The 16,170-nt window shown below is 50.9% G+C and overlaps 1 protein-coding gene across 2 annotated transcripts in view; it reads left to right on the top strand.

Annotated features, from left to right (window-relative positions):
- The window catches only part of ADCY3 (adenylate cyclase 3), an 86,194-nt gene that overhangs the window by 48,191 nt on the left and 21,833 nt on the right, over nt 1-16,170 (top strand). For both annotated transcript variants that reach the window (XM_068964227.1, XM_068964216.1), the window contains exons 3-5: nt 14,981-15,111; nt 15,496-15,607; nt 15,812-15,939. In XM_068964227.1, the coding sequence (XP_068820328.1) occupies nt 14,981-15,111; nt 15,496-15,607; nt 15,812-15,939 (371 nt within the window). The remainder of the gene's footprint in view (nt 1-14,980; nt 15,112-15,495; nt 15,608-15,811; nt 15,940-16,170) is intronic.

Below are 16,170 nucleotides of genomic sequence, written 5' to 3'. Positions count from 1 at the left end.
CATTTTTTAAATTATATGTGTATACATATATGTGTGAACATGTATATATATATGTATATTTACTGTGATAAAATATACATAAGGTAGAATTTACCATCTTAAACGTTTTGAAGTTTATAGTTCAGTGACATTAAGTACATTCTCAATGTTGTACAGCCATCACCACTCTTCATCTCTAGAGCTTTTTCATTATTCCACACAGAAATTCTACACCCATTAAATATTAAATTTTCATCCTTCTGTTCCCTGACCCCTGGAAATCACTCTTCTACTCTCTGTCTTTATGATTTGACTGTTCTAGGTACCTTATACACGTTACTGTTGTTATTTAGTCACTAAGTCACGTCTGACTCTTTTGTGACCCCATGGACTGCAACCCACCAGGCTCCTCTGTCCATGGGATTTCCCAGGCAAGAATACTGGAATGAGTTACCATTTCCTTCTCCAGGGGATCTTCCCAACCCAGGGATTGAGCCCACATCTTCTGCATTGCAGATGGTTTCTTTACCACTGAGCCACTGTGAAGCCCTTTCATATAAGTAGAATCCTACAATATTTGTCCTTTGGTAACTAGTTTATTTCACTTAGAATAATGTCTTCAGGGTTCATCCGTGTTGTAGTATGTATCAGAATTTCATTCCTTTTTAAGGTTGAATAATATTCCAGTGTGTATATATATCCATTCATCTGTTGACGGGATCCACCTTTCAGCTCTTGTGAATGACGCCTCCATGCATTGTTGGTGTGTAAGTATCTCTTTGAGTCCCAGCTTTCCAAGCGTTTGGGGAATAAACACAAGTGGAATCGCTGGGTTATATGGTAGTTCTGTATTTAACATTCTGAGGAACCAGGCACGTGCATTTTTAATGTTGATTTGTTGTTGTTGTTCACTCACGAAGTCCTGTCCAACTCTTTGAGACCCTATGGACTGCAGTACACCAGGCTTCCCTGTTCCCTTCATTATCTCCAAGAGCTTGCTCAAACTCATGTCCATTGAGTCATTGATGCTATCCAAGCATCTCATCTTGTCACCCCCTTCTCCTGCCCTCAGTGTTTCCCAGCACCAGCATCTTTTCCAATGAGTTGGCTCTTCGCATCAGGTAGCCAAAGGATTGGAGCTTCAGCTTCAGTCCTTCCAGTGAATATTCAGGATTTTTCTTTAGGATTGACTGGTTTGGTCTCCTTGCAGTCCAAGGGACTCTCAAGAGTCTTCTCCAGCAGCACAATTTGAAAGCATCAGTTCTTAGGTGCTCAGCCTTCTTTATGATCCAACTCTCACATCCGTACATGACTACTGGAAAAACATGACTTTGACTATATGGACCTCTGTTGGCAAAGTGATATCTCTGCTTCTTCATATGCTGTCTAGGTTTGTCATAGCTTTTCTTCCAAGGAGTAAGCGTCTTTTAACTTCATGGCTTCAGTCACTGTTCACAGTGATTTTGGAGCCCAAGAAACTAAGATCTATCACTGTTACCACTTTTCACTCTTCTGTTTGCCGTTAAGTGATAGGACAGGATGTGAGGATCTCAATTTTTTGAATGTTGAGTTTTAAATAAACTTTTTCACTCTCCTTTCACTTTCATCAAGAGGCTCTTTACTTCCTCTTCACTTTTTGCCGTTAGAGTGGTATCATCTGCATATCTGAGGTTGTTGATATTTCTTCCGGCCATCTTGATCCCAGCTTGTGATTCATCCAGCCTAGCATTTCACATTGATGTACTCTGTATATAAATTAAATAAGCAGGGTGACAATATACAGCCTTGATGTACTCCTTTCCCAATTTTGAACCAGTCCATTGTTCCATGTCCAGTTCTAACTGTTGCTTCTTGACCCACATACAGGTTTCTTAGGAGATAGATAAGTTGATCTTGTATTCCCATCTCTTAAAGAATTTTTCACCGTTTGCTGTGACCCACACAAAGGCTTTAACGTAATCAGTGAAGCAGAAGTAGATATTTTGCTGGCATTCCCTTGCTTTCTCTGTATCATTCAAGGCATGTTGGCAATTTGATCTCTGGTTTCTCTGCCTTTTTAAAATGCAGCTTGTATATCTGGAAGTTCTTGTACTACTGAAGCCTGGTGTGAAGGATTTTGAGCATTATCTTGTTAGCATGTGAAATGAGTGCAGTTGTGCAGTAGTTTGAGCATTCTTTGGCATTGCCCTTCTTTGGGACTGGAATGAAAACTGACCTTTTCCAGTCCTGTGGCCACTGCCGAGTTTTCCAAATTTGCTGACATACTGACATATTTAATGTTGATAAATATTACCAAATTGTCTCACAGAAGTTCAAACAATTTACGCTCCTCTCAGCAGTGCATGAGAATGGACTTAGGCACTTAAGGTTTCCTTGTTTACCTAGAAAAGACTTCTTTGTTTTGGAACTCCTGCAGCTCCCCCCACAGATGTCTGTTTGGAAACCCCAGCTGCAGGGAACAGGCCCCAAGGCAGTGGTAGCATCCTGTGAGCTGTTGCCCACTGTTTTCTTATTTGAGTCAAGTCATAGCCAGGTGAACACAGGTTGGAAGAGTTTCTTTTCTTTTTCGGTATACATTGTACAATATTTGATCAAAACAGACAAGTCCAAAGAAAAAATACTGATAAAGGCATATTCCTTCAAGTCTTTTTTCCTCCTTCTGTGTTTTGCAAGTGTTAACCCTTATAAAAGTCACAGCTTATTCTCAGATGTAGCAGTTTAGAACCAGATATTCAAGTTTTTGCTGTCTCATATGCTTATTATGGAAGCTAAATGTAAAGGGTTTATTTAGCACAGTGCTAAGCCATGAAATTAAAAGATGCTTGCTCCTTGGAAGAAAAGCTATGACCAACCTAGACAGCATATTGAAAAGCAGAGACATTACTTTATCAACAAAGGTCCGTCTGGTCAAAGCTATGGTTTTTCCAGAGGTCATGTATGGATGTGAGAGTTGGCCTATAAAGAAAGCTAAGCGCCAAAGAATTGATGCTTTTGAACTGTGGTGTTGGAGAAGACTCCTGAGAGTCCCTTGGACTACAAAGAGATCCAACCAGTCAATCCTAAATCAGTCCTGAATGTTCGTTGGAAGGACTGATGCTAAAGCTGAAGCTCTAATACTTTGGCTACCTGATGTGAAGAATCGACTCATTGGAAAAGATCCTGATGCTGGGAAAGATTGAAGGCAGGAGAAGAAGTGGATGACAGAGGATGAGATGGTTGGATGGCATCACTGAGGCGATGGACATGAATTTGAGTAGGCTCTGGGAGTTGGTGATGGACAGGGAAGCCTGGCATGCTGCATTCCATGGAGTCGCAAAGAGTCGACACAACTTAGCAACTGAACTGAACAGAAATAGTAGGCCCTGAACTGTCTACCACTAATATTATTGTTGTTGGATATATTTTGAAGATACAGAGAAATAGAAAAAAACTTCCCATAATCCAGGGGTTTCTTTTAGAAAATAATTTTTAAAAAAAATACAATTTTAAAATTGGGCTCTTGGCTAGAACAGGCTTTCAAGTTTACTGGGATTTTTTTTCTTTTTCCTTTTTGTTGAGGTGAAAAAGGCTGTGTTGAGACAAGGGAGCCCCTGGGTGATGAGGAGATGGGACGGGGTCTTGGGTTCCAGTGACTCGGCTTGTCTCCTCCTTTGCCGGGAGAGTGGGGCCTCATGGGTTTGAGGCTCTAAGAGCGAGCATGGCCCTGGCAGGTGAGGCCCTCTCGTTGCATTGCTGAGCACATATCTGACACTTTAGGCCATCCAGTGGGACCACAGGGTGGAGTTGTTTTTCTTTATTCTCATGTGACCATAGCTCCAGGGTTTAGTTGGGGACCTTGAGGGTTGCTAAGCGCCCCAGCTGCCACCTGGCAACTGCAGGCATCCAGGAAATCCACCCAGCACACCTGTCACCAAGTACAGACTGCAGAATTATGAACCTTTCGGAATCACATCCTCAGAATCACTTCCCAGGGATGGGGAGTGGTTGGAGGAGCCTGTGAGGGAGGGTGCAGAGAGGATGGGTCAGGCAGGCCTGCACTTCCCTTCAGATCACGTTCGGTTAGTGAGCCACCCTAACTGGGGTCCTCACTGGGGGAGAACTGCCCTTGGTCCCCACGCTCCTGGAGGAGGAAGCTGCAGGGGAGCCCAGGGTCAGAAAAGCAGTCATCATCACCCATCCCCAGTGAGGGTCAAGGCCAGATCTCCTTGCTCCGTGGTGTCTTGGGGAATTCAGTGTGGGTGGGCACTGGGGGGGGGGTCCCACTCAGCTTCTAGAGGATTGTGCAGACAACAGGTGCTTCTTTCTGCCTCTCCTCCTACTTCAGTCCAAAGCCCAGGTCACCTGTGACCAGGGATGGCCTTTCTTCTTCATGCAGGAGTCTTTGCTGGGGTGGATGACCTTCTGTCCTTGGGCAGGTCTCCAAGGGGAGCCTTACCCACTTAGCATGAGAGTCAGACTTCTCAGGCAAGAGAGGCTTGGGACTCCAAATTATGCCATTTCAAAAGCTCCATCTCCTGTCTGTTTCTGAATGTCTCTGCCCAAGCCGGCCTCCCTGTTCCCTTCAAGACCTTTAGCTGTGAGAATACGGCCCAGAGTGATCTCAGCCTCGGTCGGTGGGGAGAGGGGAGTGAGAGTGACATAGAGGTGAGATGCTCGCTGCCTCCCAGCCTAGGGGTTGGCTTCCAGTGTCAGCCTCAGAGTGCCCGCTGTTGTCCTGGCAACAGTGAGGTTGGGACTGGGGACCTGCCTCCGAGGAGCCAGTGGGGGGCGGGGACCGAGGAGGAGGATGCGCCCTGCTGCCTGCTGCAGCTCCGCCTCTCTCTCTTTACATGACGAGTCCTGTTATATAAGCAGCTGATGTAGGTGGGGCAACCCCATCACCTACTTGATGGGAACCACAGAGGAAACCCCCTGACATCAGCCTCCGGAGATCCCTGCTGCCTTAACTGCTTCACAGAACCACTCGCGAGTGTGTTTTTAGTTTAGCCTTGAAGGCTTCTTGGTTTGAGAAAAGCCAGAAGCTGAATTTCCCATGGCATGAAGTAAGAATTAGTGCATCTCTCCGTTCCAGCTCTCACCTCTTGGATTTCACAGCATGGTCTTCATTCTAACATTCCAGGATTTGGCAAAATAAATGTGTGTTAGATGATGCAAGTAAGGAGCCCTCAGAGGAAAGGTTGTTCTAAGGCCATGGAGGGCCCCTGCTGGTGGGGGGACGGGAATGGGCACTGGTGGCACTGCCCGTGCTGCTGGTGGGCAGCCCCCTGAGCTGGGTCCCTGCCAGGCTCTGGAAGGTCGTGAGCCCTGGCCACATAGCCCAGCAGTGTTACCCTCTGCACACAGCCATGGAGTCCACAGTCTGCATCCAGCGTGGTCCGGGTTATGGTGCATCCCCACCTTTATCTGGCTAGAAGGATGAAGTTTTGTTTAGTAATTGGGGTAGTTGTGCTTTGTTTGTTTTTTTTTTTTAAACAATTTCTTGTGCCAGGTTGTAGGCTCAGTTTTTACTGAATTGTTTAATCATAACCAAACCCTTCTGGGGAAGAGGCCCTCCTGTCTCCACCCTGGTGAGGCTATCTATTTGGGAGAGTTACTAGGAGGGTCAGGCGAGTGGTCCCAGACATCCGCTCTATTGGTTTCTGTTTTCTTTGACCTGCCCAGAGCTTCACGACTTTCCAGCACTTAAAAATGTAGACATATGTAAAAACTTGTTATTTCTGACTGCCTCGGGAAATGGAAAGGTCTGCCAGCATGGGGTCAGAGTGAGACTTGCATTCACATCTGAGCCAGGGCGCTTACCTGAGGCATGACCTCGAGCCAGTTACTTCTGCCCTTTGAGCCCCCGTTTCTTTGTCTATGAAATGGGAACAGGATAAGATTATCAGACTGTCTCAAAGATAGGATTCATCCCACAAATACTTTCAGCAGCTGTGAACAGAACAGAGTCTAGATTGCTGCTTAATGTCATGGGCCAGAGAAGGCTTTCTAATAAGATGAGATTTGAGCAGAGACCTGAAGGCAGTGTGGGTGGGAGCCACGCAGTGATGAGAGAAATGAGCAGTACGTGCAAAGGCCCTGAGGTATGTTTACAGAACGTCAAGGCAGTCAGTGCAGGAGGAGCAGAGGTGAGGGGATGAGAGCGGGGAGGTGCGGCAGAGAGGTGACGGGGTCTGTTAGACCTTGGCTTTTCCCTTAAGGAGGACCCTGCTTTGGAGGATTTAAATGTATCAGTTTGGCTGCTGATGGAGAGGACACAGCAGTAGAAGCAGGGAGACCAGTTAGAAACTTTGCAGTAATTTTGGTGAGAGAGAATAATGGCCCAGACCAGGATGGAGTGATGAGGAGAACAGAAGATTCTGGATATGTTTTGAAGGCAGGGTACTGGAGGGTAGACTGGGATATGGGAGAGTGATGGCTCAGTCAGAGATGGCTCTAAGGATTTTAGCCTGGAGGTGGTGAGTTTGCTCTGGGTCCAAGATGAAAGCAGATGGTCTGTGCTTCCACAGCAGGCATCTTAGCACTCTTCTCCACTGATCACAGATGTGACCTCAGCATCCTTCTCAACACAGTGCTCTGGGCAGCTGCTCTCTGTCCCTCAGAGTTGGTACGTGAGCTGGACTTAATTGCTGCTGTAGCATTCTAGCGGTGTACAGTCATTGGGACTGTTTAAATTAAAATTATTTAAAAATTTTAAATTAGAAATCACTTCCTCCATTGCAGTAGCCACATGCCATGTGCTCGGGAGCTCCATGTGGCTGGCTTGTGGCTACGCGTTGGACAGCAGAGATTACCAAACATTTCCATGAGTGCAGAAAGTGCTGTTCTGGAGGGTGATGCCTTGCCCCTTGAGCCGTGGCTCCTGGTTGGCAGCTCATTAACTCACCAGACCTCTTAGGAGCACCTGCTTTGTGCCAGGCTGTCCGGTGAGGGCTCCAGATACCATGCAGGTGGCTATCTTTGGGCCCAAAGTGCTGTCTCCTGAGATGCTGGTCACCTTGGCCCACAGTAGCCTGTCTCTCGGGACTCCACAGGCACCCAGGGAGGTGACTGTCAGCCCCACCTGCTCCGTACCAGCTCTCCCCTCTAGCAGGGTAGGGATGGGGCCCGACCCTCGGTCTGTGTGGTTTCTCGGCTGTTCTCTCAACTCTGATGTTGGGTGTGGAGTCTGTCTTTCTGGGAGATCCTGGGCTGTTGGCTTGGAGCCTGTCTCGCCCCTGAAGGTCTTATTTAAAGATACGCTGGGTTTTGAGTTATGCAGCCTCTCTGTCCTCTGAACTCTCCCAGCTTTTACCTGAAGACAGCAAAGCACTCCTGCCCTGTGAGACCAGCCAGTTGGCATGGAACTTGATGGCCTTGCTCCCCTGAGTTCCTGGGATTAGTGTTCACCATTGACCTTCACAGCATGTAGCTCAGGGGTCTGCCTAGGTGACCAGTGACTGTTCTTTGAGTGACCTCAATCATGACCTTGTCCTTGGGATGAGGCAGCACACATGGGCCCCCTGGGTCTAAATGGTGGCTGTCTGTTCACACTCAAATGGCAGACTGTCCAGATTACACGATGTGGTCCTGTGTCCTCTTGTCAGGTCAGGTGCTATTTGGGCCCTGACCTCCCCAGGCTAACAGGCCAGGTTCCTACTCGGCATTTCCTTCTCCTTCTGCCTCCTCTGCTCAGGTAGTCAGACCAAGATGGGCACCTGCTGGGGCCCAGTGACCTTTTGGCTTCTAAGTGGCCTGGAAACTCCAAGAATGTGGATTAATGAGGACCAGAACAGACATGTTTGCAGACTGCTATGGGTCTTCTCCCAGCCCATTGTAGTGGCATGTGTGTGTGTGTGCGTGTGTGTGTGAACACGTAAGAACACACACATCCTTTAACTAGATAAGCAGAATTAACATGCTTACTTCATACAGACCCTGTACATACGCGCGCGCGCACGCCAACCGCCTGGGCACTGTCGGTCTCACACAGTTAATCTGTCTCCCTCCCTCTGTCCCTTCCACGAGGATGTTAGCTTCTCATCAGCCAAGCTCATTTAGCCCAGTCCCTGGTGGCTATGCTGCTGTAATTAACTCTTGAATCTGCCTCATCAGAGTATCAGCTGTAGCCACTCGGGGCCCTTGGGAGCAGTGCTGGCCCCCTCCTCTGTCTCAATCCCAGGGCAGCAGGAAGGTGAGACCTGGCATGAGTCCCCACTAAGGAGAAGGGGGCTTGGTCTGTCCTTTCCCCAAGCCTGGCTGAGGCCGGGCTCACAGTGCTCTGTCCAGGGCTCATCTGAGCAGCTCAGCACATGACCACTTACAGATGAGGAGACCACAGCTCAGGAGGCCAGTCATCCTGCCAGGGTCACTGCGCTCTCTTCTCCCAGGGACCACCCCACCTGGGGCTGCTCACCCAGCCCCCGCCCTGGAGTGGGCCTGGGTCCTTCTCCTCTACTCACAAGGTCAGTCTTCAGCTCTACTCATAAGGCCTACCAGAGACTTTCTCTCTCTTTCTGGACCTCGTTTGGTTCTTTGCCCAGAGGGTCAAGGCCTTGCCTTTCGTTGCTGTGTATTTTCAGGATGAGCATCAAAGCTTGAGGGCTGGACAGGGGCTTCGGGAGGCTCTTTGCCCGCCTTCTTTCTCCGTGTGGAACCACATCACAGCCTCTGGGCCCCTGAATCCCCATCTGCTGGCCAGTCCTCCATTGGTGGTCGCCCCCTCCTGCAGCCTTCTCACATGGCATCTGAGGATGAGAGATCACCACCTCTCCGGGCAGCACATTCTTTATTTGAACTCCTTTGACTTTTAGAACATTCTGCCTCCGTTGGAAGCAATAGTCTATTCTCTGCAGTCTTCCCTTGTGGGGCCTTCAGAGCAAGTGCATCCCTTTTCTACACAACAGCTTTCCTTGGACTTGAATTCTCTGTGAGGCTGCAGGACCCTCCCTTTCCTGGGCTGATTCCCAGTCCTCATCCCATCCCCCACCCACCCTCAGGTGCCCCATCTCCAGCACCCTCACCTCATCCCATCCCCCACCCACCCTCAGGTGCCCCACCTCCAGCGCCCTCACCTCATCCCATCCCCCGCCCACCCTCAGGTGCCCCAGCTCCAGCGCCCTCACCTCATCCCATCCCCTGCCCACCCTCAGGTGCCCCACCTCCAGCGCCCTCACCTCATCCCATCCCCCGCCCACCCTCAGGTGCCCCACCTCCAGCGCCCTCACCTCATCCCATCCCCCGCCCACCCTCAGGTGCCCCAGCTCCAGCGCCCTCACCTCATCCCATCCCCCACCCACCCTCAGGTGCCCCATCTCCAGCACCCTCACTTCATCCCATCCCCCGCCCACCCTCAGGTGCCCCAGCTCCAGCGCCCTCACCTCACGGTCACTTGCTGACCACAGCCCAGGTGATCTGTTTCTTAGTTGGGGGAGGACCTAGCGGCTCCACCACCTCCTCTTCCAGGACCTTAACATCTCCTAAGGGATAAGGGACTTGTGTAGGCACCATTTTATGCTGTGGATTCATTTAAGATCTAATAGTGTCTCAAATGGCTAGACTTTCCCCCAGTGTTGATGCGCTGTGCCTCCCCAGTTCTATTCTCTTGTAGTTGGTTATTACATTTACCCACTTGGAACTTCATTCTGTACATTTTACCAGACCACTATGGAGTAAAATCCATATTGACCAATTGTCCTGTGATGTCCTATCCAGATATTCTATAAATACATCCTATATGTCTTCTGAAGTTTTCTTTCTGGAAGGATTTCCACTTTGAACAGAGAAAGAGAGAACCCATTTTACAGATAAGCAATCAAGGCCAAAGGGGCAGTGTATGCCCTGGGTCACAGGAGCCTTAGAAGCTTGACCCCAGCTCAGTGATTTTTTTTGCTCTACCCCCTTCAGCTACTCTTCTTCCTTCCAATAAGATTTTTAAACCTTTAAAATGATTTGTCTCTTTAGCAAAGCCTGCTGTGTAGTTAGTCATTATTATCTCCACATCTGTCTTCAACTTCCAACTTCAATTCCTTCTTTCGGTCTAGACCATCAGATTTTAAAAGTAGCTTCAAGGTAAGGAAATGTCCTTTTCCCACAGTCTAGTTTCTGGCAAATGTCCAGCAGGCTCTTGCCAGAACTTTTCCGGGCACCACCAGCCTGGAAAGGCACAGTCCTGAGAAAAGTGGCCTCTGCACACACGTCATTTTTTATAAAAGGAGAGATGATAGGAAGGGGTCTGGAGTGGATCATAGAAATTCACCTGATAATGAATGCTGAGTGTTAGAATTCAAAATGCCAGGAGTTTTAAAGATGTGGAGGTGATAGTTTCAATTCAGTTTTGAAAATGTTGCAAAAAACTAATTTAAAAAATTAAAAACGGTTAAGGGAGAAGAAAACTTAAATGAAAAGATCATCAAAATTGTTGAACACCCTTCCCCCTGCGCCTTCTCTTTGTTCCTGATAAACTCCGGTCACATCTTCCTCTTCTCCTCCCAGTTCTTTGGGACTGGGATCATCAGTAGATTTTGTCTTTGTTAGAGGAGCCTGGGTGAGGGCTGGACCTCTGCACCTTTGACTGTTCATACAGTCCAAGTTTCTGAGGTGTGTGGTCATTTCCACCTTGACTTGAGTCTCATTGCTGCCTTGTCCTCTGGGTTTTAAGTGTTCTTTCTGATCCTCAGGTCTCGGTTGAAGGTTTTGCCTGCTGCTTGAGCATGGCCTTGGAGGCCAGGGTCTCTAGCAGTGACCTCAGCAGCAGGATCTTTTTCTTGGTACACCAGTAAGCCCCTCCTCACTACATAATCATGGCTGTGCCTTTGCCCTCAGTTTCCTTTCCTTCAGATCCTTCTCAAATGCTTCTAAAGTGGTGCTTACAAACTTCAGTGTGGTCCCCAGTCAGCTGAGGATCCTGGGCCAGGTGAGCCTCAGGCCCCCGTCTGCAGGCCAGACTCGGGGTCATGAAGCCTCGGGTCTCATGAGGTGGGCTTAGCTGAACCAGGGGACCTTCTAAAGCCTACGCACCCAAGGACTCACCAGAGGTTGCTGCTCTTCCTGGCAGTGTCGAGTACTTCCAGCAGTAACCGGGCACCTTGGGCCCTTTGTGGTCAGTCCAGTTGCAGCTCACTGCACCTGCTCTGTAGGGGAGTCCTGCTGGCACCCCTTCTAAGTGAGCCCCTCTGGAGCTGCTGGAGCTGATATCTCTCACAGCTTTGGGGTAACCCAGTATCCCAGGTCCCTCATTGTTGGTTACATTCAGAGCCAACTGTCAGTCGCTAAGGCAGAGCTCATAGCATTGGCCCCTTTCTCCTCCTCCCCTCAGCCCATGGGGAAGTGGGGGTGAGGCCTTCCCAGGACTGAGCCCACGCCTCTCCTGCACCCACCTCAGCAGCACCCTCCTTCTCTGCTGACCATCAGGAGGAATCCCAGCTGTGGTCTGATGTGCCCCAGGCCACCATGCTGAGGCGCCCACAGAGGACCCACCCTCCCACATAGCACCATGGGGACTGGGGCCCACAGAATGTTCTGGTGGGCTCACTCCCAGGTGAGCTCCTTACTAGATAAGATTCGGGCACTTCACATTCATAGCAGAACAACGTCTGATGCAGGTGAGGGTTCCATCAGTCAAAGAGCCCTGGGTTCGAGTTCTGGCTCTTCCATGAGGCCCGAGGAACTGGAACAAACCACTAACCCGCCACACCTCGATTTGGGCACCTGCAGAATGGAGGCAGTTTGCACATTTGTGAAAATACAGGGTAGGTGGGAAGGTTTTAGGGAAGGAGAGGGACAGCTGTGATATTGGTCAATAGCGTCCATTTGCCAGGCAGGGTGCTGTCTTCTGAGAACTGCAGAAAGAAGGCAGCCCAGAGTGTTGCTTCTGTCTCACGGCTCCTAAGGGAGGGCTACCACTGCCTCCTCCCTTCTCTGTGGGGCTGTGGCCTCCTGCTCGTTTCGTACCTGGCCGTCAGTCTTCTTTCTCAGCTTAGACCCGAGCAGACACAGGAGTCTGGAGCTAGCTCAGTGGCCTTGCAGGGATTGTCCTTTTCGAAGAAAACCGTGGTAGCTGTAGACAAGCTGGGGTCAGGTCACAGCTGGAGGCAACAGGAAGTTTTGTGTTTATTTCCAGTTTAAAACGTAGTTTAAAAAAGCCGCAGCAGTATGACGCCATATGGAGGTGGGCTCGTTGCTCAGTCGTGTCTGACTCTTGGCAACCCCATGGGCTCGTAGCCTGCCAGACTTCTCTGTCTGTGGAATTCTCCAGGCAAAAATACTGGAGTGGGTTGCCACCTCCTTCTCTAGATGACACCATATAGCAGTTTCGAGAAACATCTGAAAATTTCTCCTAATTCGATCTCCCGCATTGAATTGCCCGTTTCTGTCTGGCATATATCATTCTGCTGTTATTAAGGTTCATGTGTATCCAGCGTCACCTTCACAGATTACAGTTCTGTGTCTTGCTTCTCTTTCTCAGTATTTCCTTGTAACAGTTTCATCAAGGTCATTTTGAAGGTTTCATAATCTCCCATCCAGAGGATGTGTCACAATCTCATGAGCCATTTTCTGGACGTTTGGGCTGCTTAGAGTTTTTTCCACAAGTGTAAGTGATGCTACAATGAGGTTCTTCTTGCACATAAATCTTTTTATTTCTTTTGGATTATTTCTGTTGGATAAATTCCCAGAGGAGCCATTAATGGGTCAGAGGCTTGGAACATTCTTATGACTCTCAAAACATATAGCAACTGCTGTCTTAGGAAGAGCAGGGTGGGGCTCTGCCTCTCCGCTGGGGAGACCAAGCCATATCTCTCTGCTCTGGGCCCATGAGACTGCCCTGCATGGCCCCTGTCCTGTCCACGCCTGCACCCCCTGGGAGACCCACCTGCCAAGTGCACGTGGGTCCCAGCTTCTCCCTCCTCCAAGGACGTAGAGGAAATGTTGGAGTTTTACCTGGACTCTGAGAGTGACTGTCAAGAACCTGCTATGTGTGTGTGAGGATTTATCAGAAAGATCCATTGTTAGCATCACACAGTCTTAAAAGAGGCCAGGACCCAGGAACGGGTTTAGAATCTCTGAAGTGTAAGGGCAAACAAGGTCAGCAGCAGCAAAGATGCTGGTAAAGTGGGTATAAGTGAGGAGCGGGGTGAACACACCTGGCCAGGGGCTGGGGGCTCTGCGGAGGTGGCGGGTCGGTGAGGAAGGGTGTTCGAGAAAGAGTGACACCAGAGCAGAGGGCAGGAAGGCATGCAGAGAAAAGCAGATGGTGTCCAGCTTGTCTACTGGGAGGGGCCACTAGGGAAGTCAGGGGGAGTCGGGCCGTGAGAGCAAGTGGGTCACGTGGAGGAGGCCTTGGGGCCGCAGAGAACACTGTGGGAGCCATCCAGGGGTGTGAAATCAGATGTGGAAGGCGGTGGGGGGAGGAGGAGAGCAGAGCCTGGCCGGCACGAAAGTCCTGGGGTTGTGACGTGGGCCTAGCCCCTCCTTCACTGCCCACTCAGCCACTTTCCTGCTCCTGTCCTCCACCTTCTAGAATGTTCTTTCCTGTCAAGTCCCTTTCCTGCATTTTTTCTCATCTGACAAATTGTCCCTTCTTCTGTGTACACTATGCCTACTTCTTATTTAAGACCTGTTTTATCAGAGTGACTTAAGGTAGACCCTGCCCTGGAATTCTCCAGGCAGGAATACTGGAGTGGGTTGGCATGCCCTCCTCCAGGGGATCTTCCTGACCCAGGGATCAAACTCACGTCTCTTATGTCTCCTGCATTGGCAGGCAGGTTCTTTACCACCACTGCCACCTGGGAGGCCCCCATCAGACTCTACCTTAAAGTAGACTCTGCCTGCTTAATCGTTTCTGGTCCACCATGAGGTTGCCTCACACGGCCCACGAAGATCTGTAGCCGTAATTTACAACACAGCCGCTTTCTTATTATTTGACAATTTGACGTTGAATGATGATCTGCTTTCAGAACTCATCTGTTCTCTTGCAAAAAGCTACAGAAGCATATGATGCAAAAAGTGACAGTCCCCCCTGTGGCACTCCCCAGAGATAAGCCCCTGACCTCCTCGCCCTGTTGTCTTTGAGGCACCCGGATGTGGGGCATCAGCTTTGTGTTTCAGCTGCTGCCTTTGTCCGGCCCTGGTTGACAGTCCTAGAGCCCAGACTGTGCTAGGAGCGGCCACTACACAGGACTAGATTGTGTCTTGATGTCCCCAAGGTTCCCAGGGAGCCCAGAGTCTTTTTTTGGAGGAGAGTTTGATGCAGAGTCCGAGGGTGTGGGAGAGGCCTGACCGTGTGGGCAGGGGCCGCAGAGTTTGCAGTAGACGGGCAGCACCATGCTGGACTTTCTTGATCCTTGGTGTCCTGTGGTCCGTCTCCACCCTTCCCAGCCTGGCATGTCCTCCTCAGCCCCTCATACACCTGCTCATTCCTTGTATTACTGTGCACCCCGCATGCATATGTCAGGGGGAGAAAAAGGCTGAGACGAGCGTGGAAGGCAGGATCCTTCTTTGTGTCCCCTCATCATGATGCCTGGACCAGACAGAGCTCACAGGCCCGGCTGAGGGACAGAAGGTCTCCTGCTGACCTGAAAACCCCCTGGAGCTTGTCATCTGTAAGCCTGTGGTCAGCTTGGAAGGCTGGGGCAAGTGTAGACCTTGACTTTCTGGGACACTTTGTCTCAGTGCCTTAGTGACACTTCACGTCAAGTGACACAAGAGAAGCTAAGGCATAAGGATACTTGCTGTGTGCAGACACCGTTCTAAGGGCTTCGTGGTAACGAGTCACTCAGTCTCTCCATGGGTTTCTGAGCCCCATCAGTGCTCTGAAGATGCTCAGGTCTCAACACTCAGCCTGTTCAGGGCAGGAACTGACCTGTCCTGGGCCTCCAGCTGCTTCCCAGGGTGGGGTCTGCCCTGCCAGGTCTCCAGGGAAGGTCACCTGGTTCCTGGCCCACGTCTGTGACCAGGATTGGGGCATTTCTTCCCAGAGTGTCCACACCGGCCCTGCCCTTCCCGCTCACCCTCTCTTCCCCCACAGGAGAACCTTATGCTCTCCATCCTGCCCAAGCACGTGGCCGACGAGATGCTGAAGGACATGAAGAAGGACGAGAGCCAGAAGGACCAGCAGCAGTTCAACACCATGTACATGTACCGCCATGAGAACGTCAGGTGCGCGGGCCCCGGGCCTGGGTTCCGAGCACTGGATGGGGCCTTCAGGGGGTCGAATGAGGACTGTGGACTTCGAGAGTCTTCCTGGAAACATGCACCCCCTCCCCACAGTATGAACCTCAGCCCCTGCAGGAGCTGCCTTGCTGCCAGATGTTGGGGGCTGAGATGGGCTGTATGGTCCAGACCCGTCATTGTACATACACCACAGACAAGCTAAGCTAGAGGCCAGAGCCCTGAATGCGCCCTGGATGTGCCAGGCTCTCACCACTTAGGGGCCTGAGCGAGGACCTGGCTGCCTGGGGGCTGGAGTGGGAGCTGGGGGTGATTAGCACGGAGCCCTGCTTGCTATCCGCGTCCTCACTGCTGAGCCTTCCTCCGCTCCAGCATCCTCTTTGCTGATATCGTGGGCTTCACCCAGCTGTCCTCAGCCTGCAGTGCCCAGGAGCTTGTGAAGCTGCTCAATGAGCTCTTTGCCCGCTTTGACAAGCTGGCGGCTGTAAGTACCCTGCCCCCCAGCTGGCTTTCCACAGTGGGGGGTGGGGGGCGGGGGGCACCCACGTGGCCTGGGCCTGCCCCTCCCCCTCCTCCCTGGCTCCCACGACTTCCTCCCACCCAGCCTTCCCCAGTGGTCTTTGCCTCTCGCCCCTCCTCACTGAGGAGGGGGTGCCTCGGGACCCCAGTCCACACCCCGCCCTTTCAGAAATACCACCAGCTGCGGATTAAGATCCTGGGCGACTGCTACTACTGCATCTGCGGGCTGCCTGACTACCGGGAGGACCACGCCGTCTGCTCCATCCTCATGGGGCTTGCCATGGTGGAGGCCATCTCGTAAGTGGGCGCCGCTGGCGGGGGATGGGGGGCTCCCAGAGTATGGGTCCCGGCCCCTTGGGGAAGCACACCTTCCGACCTGGCATGTTTTGGTGGGCCCTGTGCAACCCAGGCCCCCTAGGAGGGTCCCTCAGGGTGTGACGTGGGTGCAGCCTCCGACCGAGGCTTTCCCGGCCTCAGGCCATGCTCTTTGTTCTGCTAGGCGGTGCCCTCATCGTGAAATGCCTCCAC

The sequence above is a fragment of the Capricornis sumatraensis genome, chromosome 1 (genome assembly GCF_032405125.1).
Source record: "Capricornis sumatraensis isolate serow.1 chromosome 1, serow.2, whole genome shotgun sequence".
Taxonomy (NCBI): domain Eukaryota; kingdom Metazoa; phylum Chordata; class Mammalia; order Artiodactyla; family Bovidae; genus Capricornis; species Capricornis sumatraensis.
This window is presented reverse-complemented; position numbering and strand designations above follow the sequence as displayed.